The sequence below is a fragment of the Mastacembelus armatus genome, chromosome 20 (assembly GCF_900324485.2).
Source record: "Mastacembelus armatus chromosome 20, fMasArm1.2, whole genome shotgun sequence".
In the NCBI taxonomy this organism is placed as follows: Eukaryota; Metazoa; Chordata; class Actinopteri; order Synbranchiformes; family Mastacembelidae; genus Mastacembelus; species Mastacembelus armatus.
The window spans coordinates 19,058,713-19,077,832 of NC_046652.1; the positions used below are offsets into that span (position 1 = coordinate 19,058,713).

The window sequence follows — 19,120 nt, forward strand, 5'->3', positions numbered from 1 at the left end:
CCAGTGATGGTGCTCATTAAAAATCCCACTACCATTTTATATTTCATTGGATCCAACTGCAGGTGAAGACAAGACAACACAAACCAAAGCCTTGGCTGAGACATGGTTACCATAGCAACATGTGTCAACAGAATAAACCCAAATTAGAAATCCCAAATCAAGAACAACAGCTGAGCTATAAAGAACCTTGAGCTTGGAGGTGTTCTCTGTCCAGATGTGAGTCATTTCATAGCTGTCAGTAACAGCCACTTGGTCCACATTCTGTTTATTCTAATTCCTCCTTAGTCCTGTCAGGTCAGCACTGATCACCTGTGACACATCAGAAGGTTTGAGAGTCATTTCATGTTGTTCTTATACATGAATTAGTGTATTTTCCATTTTAAACTCATCTTTATATGAACCATTCTTGTGTTTCATGTGTTTTCACCTTTTTCAGTAGCAGAGCTGTTACCATGTCAAGTCCATGAACATTTCATTCTGCTGGACTGAACTGAAGGAATAATGACACATGGCTGCAATTTGACACTGAATCATGTTGGTCAGGACAATTAGACTGCAAAACCAGTGAAGCAACAAATGATTTTAAAGTGTATTTGGAAAATCAACAAACTTACTTCACTCTCAAGTTCTTGGTTTGGAGCAATTCTTGCAACATCCCAGCAGAACAATTGATAAGGTCCTATCTTGGACAGAACCACATGAGTGTTGGAGTGCTTCCCTTCCCACACCTCAGTCACATCTGAAGAAGATACAGGAGCTGGATTATCGTGCACTTGTTTAGATACTGAAATGAACACAGTGAAGTTCACCTCATAAATCCCTCCAACAACAATAAATCCATAGCTACATATTCTGAGCTCAATGCTCTTTGATACTGTTGACAGTGTTTCACCTTTTGGACACTATGTGCTGCTTCTAGCTGGACTTCTTTTGGGATCTGGCACTGGACTGGTGGAAGCAGCAGGTGGGACAGTAGCAGCAGGTGGGACAGGGTCAGAGGCAGGTGGGACAGTAGCAGCAACTGAGGAAGCAGCTGGTTCTGAAGCTGCTCCTGATGGGGAAACTGTGTCAGTCCTGTGAGGAACTCGTGGCTTTTGATGGTCAGTGTTTATCTTTTTAAAAACAGCAGCATCTTCCCCACAAGATCAGCACTTTGCCTCCCACATAGGTTACTGTGAAAGGGCCCAGACAGTTTGCCTCCAGCTTTCCACCCTTACGTTGCTGGCTGCGTATATTTGCCTCCAGACCTTATCACCAACCACAAATCCAGGTCTGTCTCTTTGCCTTGAGTCTCCGCTGTGTCTTTTCTTGTACCTTTGCCACATTATCGAGAACAGTGTTCCTGATGTCATCCAGGCGCTCTATGTCTTTGGACACTGTCTCCTCATTAATGACGTCCTCAGCACTTTTGTCCACCTATAAAAATCAGTTTGAATTCTTCAAACTGCACCACTGCTGCTATTTGGCCCAAAATATAAGAGCAAGACCCTTTTTGTTTGCACATCACTATAACATCATGACACTGCATCATGAAACAAACTTCAGTCAGTCCTCAGAGTGGAACTAGATACCATGTTCATCTTTCACATACCTGGTAGTCCTCTGGAACCTCTGCAGGACATCGAGCCTCCTGACCAAACATCAAAAAATATGGTGAACATCTGGTGGACATTTGTTTCTTGGTCCTCAGACCAAACATGAGGCATCAAGATTTGGATCCCACGTACTTGGCTTTGTTCCAACGAGCTCGCAGAGAACCCTGAAAGAAAAAGCTCAACATTGAAATTGTGGAAAGTCTTTAAGTATTTGTGTATCACAATATGACATATTGATGCTGTGCTTTCCTTACTTTGGATGGTTGCATTCATCCTCTCTACCAAACCATTAGTCTGAGGATGATGTGGAGCACAGAGACTCCGTTTGAGGCCTAGTTTGGCACTAACACGCTTGTTGATCTGACAAAAACAAGGCAGTGTGACTGCTACAATATCACACAATTACATGTGAAGACAGTTATTACTATCACATTTAAGAAATAAGGAGGACTAATTAGGTCCAGCCTTACCGCATTTACAGATTCGCTCCCCTGGTCTGTCCAAATGTGTTTTGGTGCCTCAAACTGATCCACAAACTTTAGAATTTGTTGTGTAACCTCTTCTGCACCTTTGACTGCAGAGGACAGGCTTGTGGCCATTTAGTGTAGTAGTCAGTCATCACACACATATTGATAGACACTTTTGGTTTCAGCCAACCTGCCAGTCAGGTCCATCCCAACAAGCTCCAAAGGCTGCGTCACCTGAAATGAAAAACAATTGGAAGAACACATGTGATTCATGGTTTAGACTCAGCTCTGGTCTGGACTGACTCTGGGCTACTGTCAGGATGCTCTTAGATTCCAAATGATGGAGTCAAAGCTCTTCATAACAGCTGATACACAATATAGTTTTAGACTGAGGTGGCTCGTCTCAATAGCTCCCTCACTCAGTCACTTTCAGACATGCTGAGATAAAGTGAAATGCCTGTCTCATAGTTTAGATCCAAACCTGTCTAACACAATGTGTTTAAGCTGTGCACAGGTATCGGGGCATCGGGACCATCTGACCATGTCTCACAGTAACAATATATCTGATAGAAACATGAACACCTTCATAGGAGTGAACTGAACCTCCTGCTTTATCATGTGCTGGGCTGACTGGCACACCATCCATTCTGACACCTGTATAAAACATAGATGCATGATGAGGTCAGAACAACAGCAAACTGGGACTCTAACATATTATGTCTGGTACAGTTTGCCAACCCTCATTGCCAATGGTTGCCAACTCATTTAGTCTCAGCTGACACTATGATGCAGTCACTTAAAGATAATGTGCTGGGGAACATTTAATGACTGACTCCATTGGACTGCAATGTCCCACACAAGCACCAAATGTCCTTCAGTCTGGTTATGTGTTCAAATACATCAGAACTCATGAAATGATTCATGAACTAGTGGGTGAAATGACTGATTTGGAAATAACAAAGTGCATTCTTACCCATCTGTCCATGTCCCTGGTCCTTCCAGGCCAGAAGGAACGTTTTGAAATGGCACCTCTGGTCTTTTTCTGGCCACTGTGACCTCCTGCTGGGCTGTCAGGAAATGCAGCAAAAGTGGCGTCGGCTTCCTCAACACCACAAACCACTTTTGCTCTTATGTCCCTGTCCGGTCCCTTAATATAGTAAAGACGTCCTCCTAGAAGACGTGTTGGAAAAAACTGAACCTGTGACATGTCCCCACTGGAAATGACTGGCCAAGGCCAAAACCTGCCCTTTTTCCAAATGTTAGTAAAGGGGCAGCTAATTAATAACAGATTCTTTTTAATGGTAACAGTCATTGACATGTGAATTAATGTGACACCTAACCTGAGTGCTCCTTCAGGGACTGATAAAGTTGATGTTCTCTTAATGTTTATATTTAAGGGTTCTGATATGGGGCCTGCCTCCCTAGCTATATGTGTTAGCAGTAAAGTGGACCTATACTGGTAGTTTGACATGACATTTAAATGACTAGCAGTTTAATAAGATGATGGACTGTTTTCAATAGTATGGACTTATTTATGGACCACAGTCCATCAAAAGTCCTTCGATGCATCACTTCAGTTAGGATGCTGGCGCTGCCCTAAATGATACCAACCTTCTAAAAGATACTTTGACGCTTTTCGTCCAAGTTCTGTCTTCTGCCCTCTTGTCGTTTCACTTCGGTATTTGGAATGATGACATCCAGTCTCATAGTGACGATCTGTCCCTGGCACTTAGACTGAACAGGTCCCATGTGTTTTATATTTACATGTGAATTTGACCCCAAACATCCAGTGGTCCTCCCTAAAAACCTCATTCCACCATGAGGATCAGTCTATAAAGCTTTTCTTAACAACCAGCAGCCTTTGGAAAACAAATCCTGAGTCTTAACGAGGAAACACGACTTAAAACAGAGTTTAGCCCAATAAAACACAGGTGACATGAAACATTCACAGACTCCAATTAGGCTGGATCTGTTCTCATTGCTGATAAACCTGAAAACAGAAACTTAGAAACTTTAGACAGTGTGGAAGCTAGAGTGGATCCAAATAAAGACTAAATCCTGTTCTACATCAAACTGGAGACTGGACCAGGAGACAAACAGTGAAACACCAGTTATTTCCTCTGATCCTCTGGAGGCTTTTCTGCAGCCACAATCTGGTCTTTGTTTACCCACAAACCCTGTGCCTTAGGACCACAGGGGGTCCTAAATCTAGTCCCCTCTAGTCCTAAACCCAGCCCCATCTCATCAATAATCTGGTCTGATCTAAATTTAGTTTCTAGCCCCTCCTAGTTTTAATCTCAGCCTCAAAAGGGTCAAAGGTTAAATCCTCATCTTTACATTACACTCAGAACAACATGAACAGGATTTGTAGCAACAACAGTTGTGGTGAGCAACTAAAGGTTAGTCCCAGATTTCTGCTTTAGACTCAGGTCCAGGTCCAGACTCAGGTCCACATCCAGCTTTATAAACAGGGTTCCCACACCTTGGTTGTGGTCTGATAACAGCTGCTATCCCACCACCACATTAGCTCTTTAGGTCTACATATATATATAAACCCAAAGCCAACTGATTATCGGCACCATCCACAGACCTTTCATTCACATTCTTATTCATCGTGCACCGTGGTGTTTCCTTTGTTCTTATGTTCTCCTACAGGTTAGTGGCCTCCTATAGGTTAGAGGTTCTTTATAGGACAGGTTAGGACCCTTTCACCTGTCTCCAGTCCTCAGCAACATGCAGATTCTCTTTTCTTCTCTGCCAATGTGTGAAATCAAAGTCTCCAGTCGACAAAGTCTGAACCACGTTTATTATAGCAACAGAGTCCTAATAATAAAAATAGAAATATAGGCTATGTACATAATGAATATAAAAGACTGATCATATAAGATCCAATGAATGCTTATGGAATGGATATGGTTACATATTGGATCATGTCCCACAGTTTCCAGGACTGAGCAGGGCTGGTCTCGGTTTTGTTCCAGGCCTGGGGCTGCAACACAACATGCCAGTTTTCCTGGTTCAGCAGTGGGACGAGGAGAATGGACAGCACATCCAAACAGATTCAGTAGAAATGAGGTGAGCAGACTCAGACTGGACCAATGAGCAGGAGCCGTGGCTTCCCAACACCTTTCTGAACAAAACAAACCATAACCAGGGCTGGAACTAGAACAACTGGGAGAAAGAAGTTTGGTTTCCCACGGAGTAAGGGGGCACCTTTCCCAAACAGTGGCAGCAAGCGACCACTGCACCGTCACTGCAAAGACTGAGGCCACTGTCACATCTGGATGTGGACACTCAAATGTCAGGAAACAAAAAGTGTTTAAAAAGGCAAAAAGACAAAATCAAGACATTTCCATATTTGGATCAACACCTTGATAAGAGTTTGAGGTGAAGTCATAGAAACTTTGCAGTCAGTTGTCTTTGGAAGATTAATTCAGCTATTTCCAATATTTCCACAGGGGGAAACAGAGGGAGAACTGATCAGAGACATGAGCTGAATTAAAGAATCAAACATTAGAACAGTCTAACAGCAGCTTGTTTGCAGTGGTGGAAAAGAATCTTAGAATCCATCTGGTTGGTCCTTCATTGTGCAGAACACCATGTGACTGGTGATCTGTCTGGAACTCTGTCCATTTCTGTTCTCTTCGGGGTGTTCAGTTCCCAGATTCAAGTGATTCTCCACAGATTTGGAATTTCAAGACCTGTTGAGACTTGGAAGGATCTGCAGGAACCTCAAATCAAACACAGCCTGTAGTTCTTTGGGCCCAGGTGTTTTCCTGAGCCAAGACAAAAACACAATTTAGAAAGATTTGACAATGAAATGAGCAAAAACACTTTGTAAAATCAGACTTTAAAAATTAGATGAAGACAATGTTTCAATGTTACTCACAGGATTTGTCTTTGGAACATTGAGTCACTGTTTCCCCCTGGAGCCAAAGCTGTTGGAACAAACCTCAGTTAGAAGGAGAGTAAATAAATAATCAGATTCTCTTTTCCTCCTTTTTATTTCCTCCTTCTCTCAGCAGGCGTCCACATACAAGGAGTCATCAAACCCTCAACTAGCTCCAGACAATACACTGCACCACCACACATCATGGATCTGCAACGTGTGTGTTCTGTCCAGTCCCTGCTGACAATCCCATCAGATTTCTCCTCAGTTCATCACAGGCTGTAGTTTGGATTCATTCCTTCACATTATGGATTAAACTGTTCACTGCTAGAATTAGATCAGACTCAACTGAAATGATCACAAACCTTCAATTGACCTGATTTGCTGATTCAGAGCCCACATGACCTCTGACAGAACCTAGGACTCAGCCCACTGCTCTGGTCTTCACTGTGACTTTAAGGTGAACCAGGATTTGGTTCAGACTGGGATCCTGTTTGAAGACTGACTGGAGTTTTTCCACTTGGTTGATTGGCTACTGATAAATTCTCATGTGAGACATTAAACTGATCCTGCTTCAGTACAAGTTAGCTATAGATGACTATATTGATCAACCCAGTTTCCATGGTGACCGACCAGGCCAAAGTGAACCAGTGTTTGTTGGATTGAAATGCAGGAATTAAGCTCAACCTCAGCTGCCTGACATTGATCTGGATAAAAGACTGTTTTTGTGTTCCTGACTCACTGACTTCATCAGCAACAGTCGTCTTCACATCAACTCAAACACATGATCACAACAAGCTTCTGGCTGATCTGATTGGCTGACTGTTGTCTCTCTCTCTGTCTTTCTGTCCAATCCTGAAGCCTGTCCCTGTTCTCCTCTCACAGCTTCACTGAGAAGGTTGGAGCTTTACAGGAAATCCTGGATCTTTGCTTTGATACTGACTGGGTTTAGTCCAATCCTGCTGAAAGCACCATGGACTGACTCCAGCCCTCTACTGACCTCAGAGTCTGCAGGCTACAGTCTGGACTCTGGACAAGATCACACAGCTGCTGCACTCCTGGATCCTGCAGGTTGTTTCCACTCAGGTCCAGGTGTCTCAGATGGGAGGGGTTGGACTTCAGAGCTGAGACCAGATAACCACAGCTGGTCTCTGACAACCTGCAGCCTCTCAACCTGAATAAAGAAGCAAAGAAGGAGATCCAATGTGACACTGATGTTGATGACAATGAGGATGGTGATGATGATGATGACAATTCTTCTTCTTTTCATTAGAATAATGAGATGAGATCAACTTGATTAATCCCTGAAGGGAAATGTAGAATGATAATAATGAGAAGAATAATATGAGAACAGTCAGAATAATAGTAATAATAGTCTGACTATATCATGATATTATTGTCAGCACATGGGAAGAGAAGCTGCTTTCCAGCCAACAGCAGAATCAATCTAGTTGATGGCTCATACTGTCACTGTGCAGCTTTAAAGTTTCCTGCTTAAAGTTTGTTGACCCAGTTCCAAAGTGCAGCAAAACAATGCATTGAATTGTTCCTCCTTATTCTATCTGAGCCAAGGAAGCTCCCCCAGGCTCTCCTGTCTCCTGTCTCTTCCCTCTCTGCATCTTCTTCTCTGGCTTTATTGGCTGCAGCCTCAGCACAGCACAGAGGTAAAGCAGCAGCAGCAGCAGCAGCAGCTCAGACACTAAACACAGCTCAACCACCTGGACACATGATTTCATCTGTGTGTCTCTGTGCTCCACATGTGCTTTCATTTCTATGGGATCAACTTTATAGAGACACTGTGGATTTGTTCTTCACAATGAGATTTGGATCAGGGAACAAACTGGGTGGACAGTGTCAGGACCAAAAGCTGCTGGCTTCAGTTCAGGAACAAAAACTACTCAAAGCTTCTTCACACAGCATCAGGATTTGAGGCCTTGGCAATGACAACAGGCTGACAACTGCTTTCTAATGGCCCAGTCCCAATGCACAGACCAGATCATGTCCTTGTGTTGGGACTGATCCCCACTGTGTCATTGGCCACTAAACACAAGCTTTGGAATCCCATTCATAGATTGTTGACAACTGACTGTGTCATATGTTTCTCTGAGTTTCATCAAGTGAGAAAAATCAGATAGAAATGCAGAGAAAATCCAACATTATCGTCAGCAAACTGATGCTTATTGTGTGGTTTTTGGGACAAAGCAAGACCCAATGTCCACTACAGGGACGTGTTCTTCCCCAAAAAGAAAGAGGACTTTGTTTCTCACGTCCCAAAGTCTTCACTTCTATTCCAAAATGGAAATATTCCAACCTTTTTCCTTCTGGCTCTCAGGAGGATCAGGTCAGATATTAGTCTGGTCCAATATTGACATATTGTTGGGATCCAAACTTGGACAAACACTGGACAGTTTCAGTTGAAACAGTTTCAGCTTTGGACTGTTTCCACAGTTTGTTTAGAAACACAAAGGATTCAGAACAACTTCCTGACAGATGACATTTTTGGGACACTCTGTTCTTCAAAGCTTCTATAGAAAGAAACACATCATTATTAATATGACTATTCAATATGAGTGAACACACATTATTGAAGACAGCTCAGTGAAATGAAGTGAAACTGAAGGAATCATTCTTAGTCTGCTGAGAATAGAAGAACAATGAAAACACTGAATGGAACAACCAACATTCACAGGAGCTTTAGTTGTGGATTCAACATCTAAGATCTACAATAGGAACAGTCAGTCAACTGACCTCAGAGTCTCCAGTCTACAGTGTGGACTCTGCAGTCCACCACACAGCTGCTGCACTCCTCGATCCTGCAGGTCGTTGTCACTCAGGTCCAGTTCTGTCAGATGGGAGGGGTTGGACTTCAGAGCTGAGGCCACGACTTCACAGAGAGTCTCTGAGAGTCCACAGCCAGAAAGTCTGTGAGGACACATATATTAGAAAAGCTGTTATTATGACAGAGACAATATATTGAGTTGAATCACTTGATGTCAAACAGGGACATGTCCTGTTGTGTCTTCACATCAGTGGTTCAGCTGATCTTCTCTCAGTGGGTTGGACATGAAATAAGAATTCTTCTCACTCTCTGTCACACTGCACACGCTTCATCTTTGTTCTGCTTTCATCTTGGACAGGAAGCAGAGAAAATGGACGTGATATTTTCCAAAAGTCTGTTCATGGTTTGTGTTTTTACTTCAAATTGTCTCATTCTCTTCCAAATATAATACTATGCCTCCATTTAACTTGAGCTCTATTTCAGTAGACTTATTTAAAGTACACAATGTATGTGTTCCTGACTGTGGGAAAGTGGACTCTTGGAAGTGGTCTAATTCCTGTGGACAAAGTTTCACTTCAAAATACTCTTTCATACTACATGTTTACTTCATGTATTTTGGATGTTTGGACAGAATTCTTCGGAGAACTATGCAGAATCCTGAAGATCACTAAAATCCATGTTAGTCCCATAGTGGTGCAGCCAAATAATACTTTGACCTCACTAATAGAAAACACAAACTGTTGTTCCTGTTTATTGTTATTGTTGTTACCTTGAATGACTTGTTTTGTTCCAAAGCCCTTAAATGGCTGGATTTAATAGTGTTAGAGTTCAAATCAATATTTGTTGGACTGACGGGTTTTGGACTTTGTGTAGGAGTTCAGATTATTTTCAATCCTTTTAGAACGTCTTCAAAGTGCACTGGGCTTTTCAAAGTAAGAGCATTTGAGAACATGCTAACAGGAAGTATTGCTTTTAGTCCAACATCATTGGATTGGAATCTAAGTCAAGTATCTACATTTCAGACTCAGTGTTTGGAGAATCCATTCAGAGGGCATTGTTGGTGTATTTATTAAACACACAATGATGCTTATAGTGGACTTATATTTACTAGGAATATCAATCCAATATCATTGTGTCTTTTAATGCAATATGTTCAACTTGGTTGCAATTTAACACAAAGTCAGTGGCTCATTTTCACAACAAATACTCAAATACTTGGAAAAATATACTTTGCATACTTTTTTCACATTTCAAACCTCATTCTATTGTATTTCATACATAGTTCAAATGAGTTCAGAGTATATTTCAAGTACATTTACTTTGGCTCAAAGTCTATTAGTAATACACTGTCAGTTTAATGTCACTATAGATTTTGGACATTTGCAACAAGTCAACTTCAAATGTTTCATGTATATTTTAACAGTAGTGCAGTATTTTGGGCAGCAAAAGTACCCAATAATACGTGAAAAATAGGTTTTTCATGTACTAAAGCAGATTTATACTGCAGCTTCCAGCAACTTCACTGGTTTCATTTTAACACAACTTCAAGTATTTCAAAGTATTTCAAAAGTATACTCAATATACTTTTAGAAAATATACAAAAATAGATTTTTTTCACTTGGCCACATCTGGACTTACTTAGCCTTTCTGCAGTTCCTCACAGCTGGAATCAGTCTTCGTCGTCCCTGGACTGATGTGTTGTACTGGTTCAGGTCCAACTCATCCAGAACCTCCTCTGACATCTGCAGCATGTAGGCCAGAGCTGAGCACTGGAACTCAGAGAGACTCTTCTCTGATCTGTTCCCTGACTTCAGGAACTCTTGGATCTCCTGATGGACTGAGTGGTCGTTCAGCTCCATCAGACAGTGGAAGATGTTGATGCTTCTGTCAGGAGAGATACCATCTCTGTTCATCTCCTTCAGGTTGTTGATGGCTCTCTGGATGGTTTCTGGACTGGTCTCTGTCTGACCCAACAGGCCTCCTAAGACTCTCTGGTTGGACTCCAGACAGAGGCCATGAAGGAAGCGGACAAACAGGTCCAGGTGGCCACTTTCACTGTCCAGAGACTTCTCCATGGCTCCAAACAGGAAGCGATCCACAGATGAATGAGTGATTCCGAAAAAGTTTTTGATCTTCTCATAAAAAGTCTGTTTTGCTTCATTTTCTCTCATTAAATTGTTGTACCTTCCCCCCAGGAACTTCTCCAGTACCTGTGTCTTCCTGATGGAGTAACAGTGGACCATGTAGACTGCAGCCAGAAACTCCTGAACACTCAGATGAACAAAGCAGTAGACTGATTTCTGGAAGATCACACTCTCTCTTTTGAAGATCTCTGTACAGACTCCTGAGTACACCGAGGCCTCTGGGACATCCAGACCACAATGCTCCAGGTCTTCTTGGTAGAAAATAATGTTTTCTTCCTCCAGATGTTCAAACGCCAGCCTCCCCAGCTTCAGAAGATCTTCCCTGTCAGCCTTTGTCAGCTGCCGTGGACTCATCTCATGTCCCTCATGGTACTTGTGCTTCTTCCTGTTTGTCTGAACCAGCAGGAAGTGTGAGTACAGGTCAGTCAGGGTTTTGGGCAGCTCTCCTCTCTGCTCTGTGGTAAACATGTGCTCCAGAACTGTAGCAGTGATCCAGCAGAAGACTGGGATTTGACACATGATGTGGAGGCTCCTGGATGCCTTGATGTGTGAGATGATTCTGCTGGACAGCTCTTCATCCCTGGACCTCCTCCTGAAGTACTCGTCCTTCTGGGCGTCAGTGAAGCCTCGGACTTCTGTCAGCCTGTCCACACACGTAGGAGGGATCCCATTGGCCGCCGCGGGTCGGGAAGTGATCCAGACCAGAGCCGAGGGAAGCAGATTCCCCTGGATGAGGTTTGTCAGCAGCTCGTTGACCGAGGCCTCCTGTGTGACGTCAGACACCACCTTCCTGTTGTTGAAATCCAGTGAAAGTCTGCTTTCATCCAGGCCGTCAAAGATGAACAGGACTTTACAGACAGCCAGCTGCTCTGCTGTGACCTTCTGTAATGTTGGATGGAAAACATGGAGCAGCCTGAGAAGACTGATCTGCTCATCTTTGATCAGGTTCAGCTCCCTGAACGAAAGCAGGACCAGCAGACTGACGTCTTGGTTTTCTGAGCCCTCTGCCCAGTCCAGACTGAACTTCTGCACTGAGAAGGTTTTTCCAACACCAGCGACGCCGTTGGTCAGAACCACTCTGATGGGTCTATCTTTGTCAGACAAACCTTGTTTGTCTGCCTGTTTTTCTTTCTTAGGTAAAATTTTAAAGATGTCATGACATTTAATCGGGGTGTCATGGTGGATCTCGTCTTTCTTCTCCTTATCTTCCTTTTTTCTCTTCATTACCTTGGAAGTGGTCTCCAGCTGCCTGACCTCATGTTGGGTGTTAACCTCTTCACTCAGTCCCTCTTTGATGTAGAGCTCAGTGTAGATCCTGTTGAGGAGGGTTCCACTTCCTGTTGGATCAGGTCCTTCAGTCACACGTTCACATCTCGTCCTCAGACTGATCTTATGTTGATCTAAAACCTCCTGCAGACCAGAGTCCACTAGAAGACAAGAAAAAGGGTCCAATCAAACAGACGTTTGTGTGACACAGAATCTCGACTGTGAAGGACCAACTCAAATGTAGAACAATCAGTGGGTCCTAAGGGTTCTGGGCCTTTCTCCACACTGGGGACAGGGACAGTCTCCTGGTGAACCAGACTGGTCCCTGTATAAGGTGATGCACCGTCTGCAGAACCAGTGTCCACAGCTGGTAGAGACTGGATCCTTCAGGATGTCCTGACACAAAGCACAGCTGGACAGCCGCTGCTCCTCAGAGCCCTGAGTCCTGGTCCTGTCCCTGTGGACATGAAGCAAACTGGGATTAGTTGAGGTGGAGACATGTTGAGTGAGGAAACTTTCTTATTGTTGGACTGGACAGAAGCTGGAAACTCCCAGCTGTCTCCCAGCTGGCTTTAAATCAGTTTTCCTCCACAGCTGAACTGGCTGATAATGAAGTTTGGAATCTGATCAACATTCAACACTGAGTTTGTCAGTTTGCAAAGGTTTGCAGCTCAACATCAAGATGATCCAGTGAGATGTTCATTGAGGGAAAGAAAGAAGAGAGAAGAAGAGAAATGTGGTGAGAAACAGAAAAAGTGATAAGACAGAAACATTTCCATGTGACAGCAGAAATAAAGTCATCAAACAATGAGACTCCTCAGTCTGAACAAAGGAGATGGAATCATTTTACTAACTCAATGAAAAAGAACCAACTTCCTTTTCCAAAGTGCATCAATGACACCACGTCTGGAAGTGGATCAATCCCTTCAAAGCTGCACAATAACAGCAGGAAACTGAAGGAGAACTGCATGTTGGAGTTTTTTGGAAGGGTTTCAACCACTGCATTCCTGATGCAACAGCAGCACCAGGGGACTGCAAACATAACGCTGGGAACAACTAGGATGTTTTCAGTCACTACCACTGTAGACACAGGCTGAGCTCTATTTAGAACAGCCAGAGGCCTGAGCTGCTCCACATGTGGAAAGATGTGTTTCTCTTTCCTCAACTGCTTTAGTTTGACTTAGTCTCATTATTATGTGTGTGTGTGTTGTCAATCAACTGAAGCATTAAAGGGACAAACTGCTTCCTGTTTGAGTCCAGGATGGGCAGAGTGTTGCTGCATTGATCCAGTCCAGGACAACAGCAAAGGGAGGTTCAGTTTGTGGAACACAGTCTCACATTAGCAGAGACAGGTTTTCTTTAATGCTGGAAGAAATCTGTGCTGTTGTCAGTGCAGCCTTATCCAGGCCTGCTGTTAAGAGGACTTTGTTTCCAGCTGACTGCACGTCTCTTTATGCTACACACTTGTGGGAAATGGACTGAAACACAAGCCTTCAGAAAGTCCAGGCAGCTGATCCTGATGTCATGACCATGTTGTTGGAGAGACCTACAGCAGGTCGTCCTGTGGCTGCAGGACTTACTACCTTCCAAGCAGTTTGGTGGAAACTTCTGTCTAAATGTCTTTGTGACATCATGAGCATCTCCAGCTTTTTTTAAAGTCTGCAGGCAGAGTCCAACAGAGCGACTGAATGAATAGGCCACAGAATCAACATGCTAGATAAGATCAGATATTAGAATTGAACAATAGCTCAGCTCATCAATAAAATAATATCTACTCTCAGTCGTGTCGTTAGACTTGAAAGCAGAACTTTGCCTGCATCGTTGGAGGAGGGGGAGGAATCTGATGTGGCACATGGAGACACAGAAAGTATTTCCATGGTAGCAGATGCAGGTGCTGCACAGACAAAGTAAATCCTTAGCCCTGCACAATAAACAATGAATGACACTGTGTTAATGCTGATACAACAAAGCTCTAGAGGGGAATCTAGAAACAGGTTGGACTGTGATAACACAGGCTGATTCAAACTGGGCTTCCTTCGACATCAACTGATCATTGATCAATTCAGAATCAATACTACTGAGACCGTCTATGTTCACTGACAGAAGGGCCAGATGGTGGAGTCTGTTGGTGATGATGGTTGAGACTCCCATCGTCATGCTTTGAACAGCTTGTTATGCATCACATCAGGTCTGTCTTCCTCTTCTCCCTGAAATGGAATCATTCTCTTCTCTCTTCCAGTTTGCATATCGGTCCAACCACTCAACCTATGACACCATCTCCAGTACCCACCCCACAGCTCTCACTCATCACAAAAGACTCATACGTGAGAATGCTGCTCATAGACTTCAGCTCAGCACTCAACATAATCATCCCCCAACAGCTCATTCACAAACTGGCTCAATACCTCACTGTGCAACTGGCTGTTGGACTTCCTGACTGGGAGACCACAGGCAGGACGGGTCGGCAGTAAGACATCCAGCACCATCACACTTAACACAGGGGTCCCCCAACTGCACACCAATGTACAGCTCCAACCTCTTCATTAAGTTTGCAGACAGGACTACTGTGGTGGGTCTCATCAGCAGTAGAGCTGAGACAAACTACAGGAGCAAAGTGAGCCACCTGGCCATGTGGTGCAGAGACAACAATCTCTCTCTGAACATGGAGAAGACAGAAGATTGTTGCTGACTTCAGGAGAGCGCAGACTCAGCATGCTCCCCTGTACATCAACGGTGATGCTGTGGAGAGGGTGAGCAGCACCAAATTCCTGGGTGTGCATGTCACAGAGAACCTCTCCTGGACTCACAACACCGCATCACTGGCCGAGAAGCATCTCTACTTCCTACACAAACTGAGAAGAGCCAGAGCCCCAGCCCCCATCATGTGCACATTCTACAGAGGCACCATCAAAAGCATCCTGACCAGCTGCATCACTGCGTGGTACGGTGCATGCACTGCATCCTGCCACAAGACACTCCAGCGCATAGTGAGACTAGCTGAGAAGATCGTCGGTGTCGCCCTGCCCTCCCTCCAGGACATCTACAGCACCCATCTCACCTGAAAAGCCCTCAGTATTACGAGTGATCCCACCCACCCTTCACACAGCTTCTTTAGTCTGCTGCCAATAGGGTGGAGACTTAGTGGTCTCCGGATCAGCAGACAGAGACAGCTTCATCCACCAGGCTGTCATGAAGCCGAACTCTCTCCCGGCTCTGCCCCCCCTGCCCCCTGCACGCAACAACTCTGACCTCCAACCAGCCCAGTACACACACTGCCCTCAGCAACTGCACCAGTCCCTTTATGCAGAATTTGGACTGCTCTCTGTGCACCACAGTCACTTAATCAGGACTGATAAGCTCACTTAATTGCCCTACCATTCAGTACATCTGTTCATATATTGTACTAGTTTTTGTTTGCTAAGCTGCTATGGGCCATTTGTACTTATCCTTTTTCTTTATCTCATCTACGTTTACCTTATATGCCCTTATTGTAATTTCTACATTGCACTATTTAGTTTTAGAATGTTTCTGTATGCACCAAAGGGTCTGAGAGTAACGAAATTTCAATTCTTCCTATGTGCTCTACATGTGGTGGAATTGATAATAAAGCAGACCTTGACTTTTGAACTGGTCTCCTGCACCACAGCACTGCATTGTTTTGGTTTTTTTAATGAATCACAGGAAAGGACACCTGATGTTAGTGGATCAGGATTTTGTCTTCCAGACCACAGACTCATCTTCAGCTCAGTTTACACTAGAAACTGTCTCTTACCCTGAGTCTGAGGGTCCAGGTTCAGGACTGAACTTTGGAGGATTATTTTTGGACTGGTCACTCTTCATGGACAGACAGCTGGATCCTGGAGACCCTGGTCTGTCCTCCTCTCCCCTCCCACAAAGACTCATCTTCTGTGGTCTGAGAGGGAAACCAGGGACCCTGGAGACCAGAGGAACAAACCCAGTCAGCTGTCCCCCTGTAATGGCAGCAGCTTCTTATTGATTGGACATTAGTTTGATGGAACCATCCCAGAGACACAGTGTGACTGTGACATCAGGAAACACAAGTCTAAACCAGACTCAATCCCAACATTCATCAATGACATGGATCAATATGTGCAGGTGTCATATTAACACTCACCCTGCTTCCCACTTCCTGTTTCCTCCTTCTTCTTCTCTGTGGACTTTAAAATGGAGTCTGACTTCACACTTTGCTCTTCTTCACATGTGGCAGTGAGTGGACGCTCTGCAACACAAACAGGAAGTCAACAACATCACAGGAAGTTCTCAGAGTCTCTCCCAGTGGAAATGGTCCCTCCAGAGGCCTGGTGGTCTCAGTGTTGAACATGTCTCTGGACTATCAGACGACTATCCCAGTCCTCATTAAAGTAATTGTCCAATAAGTGTCAGTGAATCTGGAGCAGACTTTTATTTTGAAATGTCCCTCCCTGCTGTGTGTCTGTCAGCAGCTCCCTGAACAATTTTGTTGTTTTGCATCTTTTTGCTTCAGTTTTTGAAACTAACTAGAAATATGTCCCTTCAAACAGAAGAAACTGGAGTTTGGCTCAGACTCTGGCTCTGTTCTTAGAGCCCCTATTCATATGCACATGTATGTAGAACCACATGTATGTGGAACGTGTGTCCCTGTAATGGTCCGTCCCACCGACAGGACACTTTTGGCTCCAAGCCCTGCTGCTAAAACGGGTCCGGACTGAAAACCAGCCTCCGGATCTCAAGCTCCTCCGACTAAACCTGCAGTTCCAGTCGCTGCTTCTCATGGAGAGTTAATGTTCCAGAACAACATGAGGAGGATCTGTCGAAGATCCAAAGTCAAACTGTCAAACTGTTTTCACCGCGGTAGAAAAACCTGCGTCATGTTTATCAGCTGCGGCCCAACGTCCTCATCCGGTTCCAAACCTGCTGTCCAGGTCTAAACAGAGTCCTGGGTCTAAACAGAGTCCTGGGTCCACAGACACATAGTCACGCTCCTACAGTCCACCTGGACCCGGAACTGGAGCCTCGGACGTCTTTACCTACAGGTAAGTTGGTCATTGTCATTTCTTTAAGTGACTGCGGCTCCTTAACCTGCTCATTCATGTTCACTGATGTTACAGCTTCTTTGTATGTTTGGGGAACATCACATAAAGTCTATAACAATAATCAGTGTTTCAGTCCTGGTACAGGACTAGAAACAGCCTCATTAAAGTCCACAGCTCTGTGGAGCTCCAGCCCTGCGTCCACACACATTAGAACAAGCTGCTGATGCTTTTTTATTGACACTAAACTGAAAAAAGGCAGCAAACTGACCCGCTTCCTTTGGGCAGGTTACACAGCTGCTGGGACCCTGTTCCCAGAGGCCTGACGCTTATGGGGGAGTCCAACGTGAAAAACCAGTCCACTGCAGTAACAGTGTCCTGTCCTATCACCTCAACCCTCATTCTGTTTGAACAGTGGGGGACCAGACTAATATCAGTCCTGCTCGGGGCCTTTTAGAGGGTCAGGACTGTGGCTTTTATACAGACCAGAGAACCAGAACAACATAAGAGAAACAGCAACTATAAGAGGAACTTGTTGTTTCTGACGCACTTTTCCCAGAAAGGTCCCAGAGCTGTCGTCTCCAGAAACTCCAAAAACCCACAGGAAGGTCTGGACTTCCATGGACCTAAACCTGAACACTGATACAGGTCTACTGTGAACTCAGGAGCTGGAGCTGCCAGGTAGTGCCCAGACCAGGACTAAAGCTGGTTCTCTTCCTCAGTGTGCTGAGCTGTAGAGCTGGATATCCACACTGATCTCCTGATTCCAGTCAGGATGATTCTTTCATTTGACAACCACACATTTTTCCAGCAGAGTTGTAGCCAAAAGTGTCAAAGGGTCTGTCCAGTCGGTGTCACGAACCATTACAGGACCCAGCTTAGGGGGTCTGTTCTGTGGGCTGAGTGGGAGCAGACTGAAGCTCTGTTCTTAGAGCCCCTATACATATGCACATGTATGTGGAACCACATGTATGTGGAACATGTGTGGACCTGAATCCAGGGCCCTGATGGGGCCAGTATTTCCCTGAATACACACTGGACAATGGGTTTTATTCTGAGCTGGCTGAGATGGATCTGCAACTGTCAGCAGCTCTTTAACAAACAAGCACAATCACAATCGAACTGTGGCTGTAAAAAAGGAAGAAACAGTCGCTGACTCACTGACAAACAGTCTCAGGGTCTGAGTTCAGGACTGAAGGTCACAGGATCAGGTCTGGACCGGTCCCTCTTCACACACAGACAGCTGGATCCTGGACACTCTGGTCTCTGTCTGTGTACAGGTACTACTTATATACTTCTAGCCTGCTTTTTAGTGTATTTGCAGTACACTTTGAAGTACACGGCAAATAAACTGTGATATATACTGTTAGTTAGTACTCACATTACACTCCAATCCTTTTAGTGTATTTGCAGAAAGACCAGTCCAACCAGGACCCCAAGCCCACTACACAACAAAGTCCAGGACATGGTCCCAGCAGCTGGTACTCTGAGGGTCCAGGTACCAACAAGTGGACAACATGAATTAAATCCAACACAGCAACACACACAATGTGACTATTTACTCTAAAGTACTCCACCTAATACTACAAGACAAATACCTAAATGTTGTGTATAAGTATAACAGACATGAAATGATCCCTCCAGAATTATTATAAAGCTGATTCTGACAGTCAACTGTCAACTGTACAATAGTCCCTGTGTGCATATTTGCACATCTGTCCCTTTATAATTAAATCCAATAGGCCACATATTGTCTTTATGTTCATTCCTGTAAATATAGAGCTCAGTGAGTTTGTTTACACACACTTGGCCAATAAAGCTGATTCTGACAGTCAACAACAATCTCTGTTTCTAGTTTGACTTCTTTAGACCTAAGAAGAACTTGGCAGCTCATCAGAAAACACAGCTGTTGGTTTGGAAGGTTACTGAGCCAAATATTCAAATGAATGA

The 19,120-nt window shown here is 44.2% G+C and overlaps 2 protein-coding genes and 1 pseudogene across 2 annotated transcripts in view; 1 reads left to right on the top strand and 2 right to left on the bottom strand.

Annotated features, from left to right (window-relative positions):
• LOC113121849 (uncharacterized) overlaps positions 1–19,120 on the top strand; it is a 1,077,549-nt gene that overhangs the window by 796,059 nt on the left and 262,370 nt on the right.
• LOC113121854 (uncharacterized) overlaps positions 1–19,120 on the bottom strand; it is a 957,344-nt pseudogene that overhangs the window by 630,871 nt on the left and 307,353 nt on the right.
• On the bottom strand, positions 271–14,297 carry LOC113121941 (protein NLRC3-like). Its single transcript, XM_026292835.1, has 11 exons — positions 14,219–14,297; positions 13,916–13,980; positions 12,102–12,284; positions 10,369–12,071; positions 8,822–8,873; positions 1,850–1,955; positions 1,728–1,759; positions 1,592–1,630; positions 1,315–1,416; positions 893–1,051; positions 271–309 (listed from the first exon to the last, which is right to left on the bottom strand). Exons 1-11 carry the CDS (start codon positions 14,295–14,297, stop codon positions 271–273), a joined length of 2,559 nt encoding a protein of 852 aa, XP_026148620.1.

Coding starts and splice junctions, on each gene's coding strand:
- LOC113121941 (XM_026292835.1), bottom strand. CDS start 14,297: ATGACGATGGGAGTCTCAACCATCATCACCAACAGACTCCACCATCTG. Junction 1,956..8,821: donor GTGAAGTCGTGGCCTCAGCT/CTGAAGTCCAAC, acceptor TGTTTTTGTCAG/ATCAACAAGCGTGTTAGTGC. Junction 1,052..1,314: donor TTCTCGATAATGTGGCAAAG/GTACAAGAAAAG, acceptor TTTCCCCATCAG/GAGCAGCTTCAGAACCAGCT.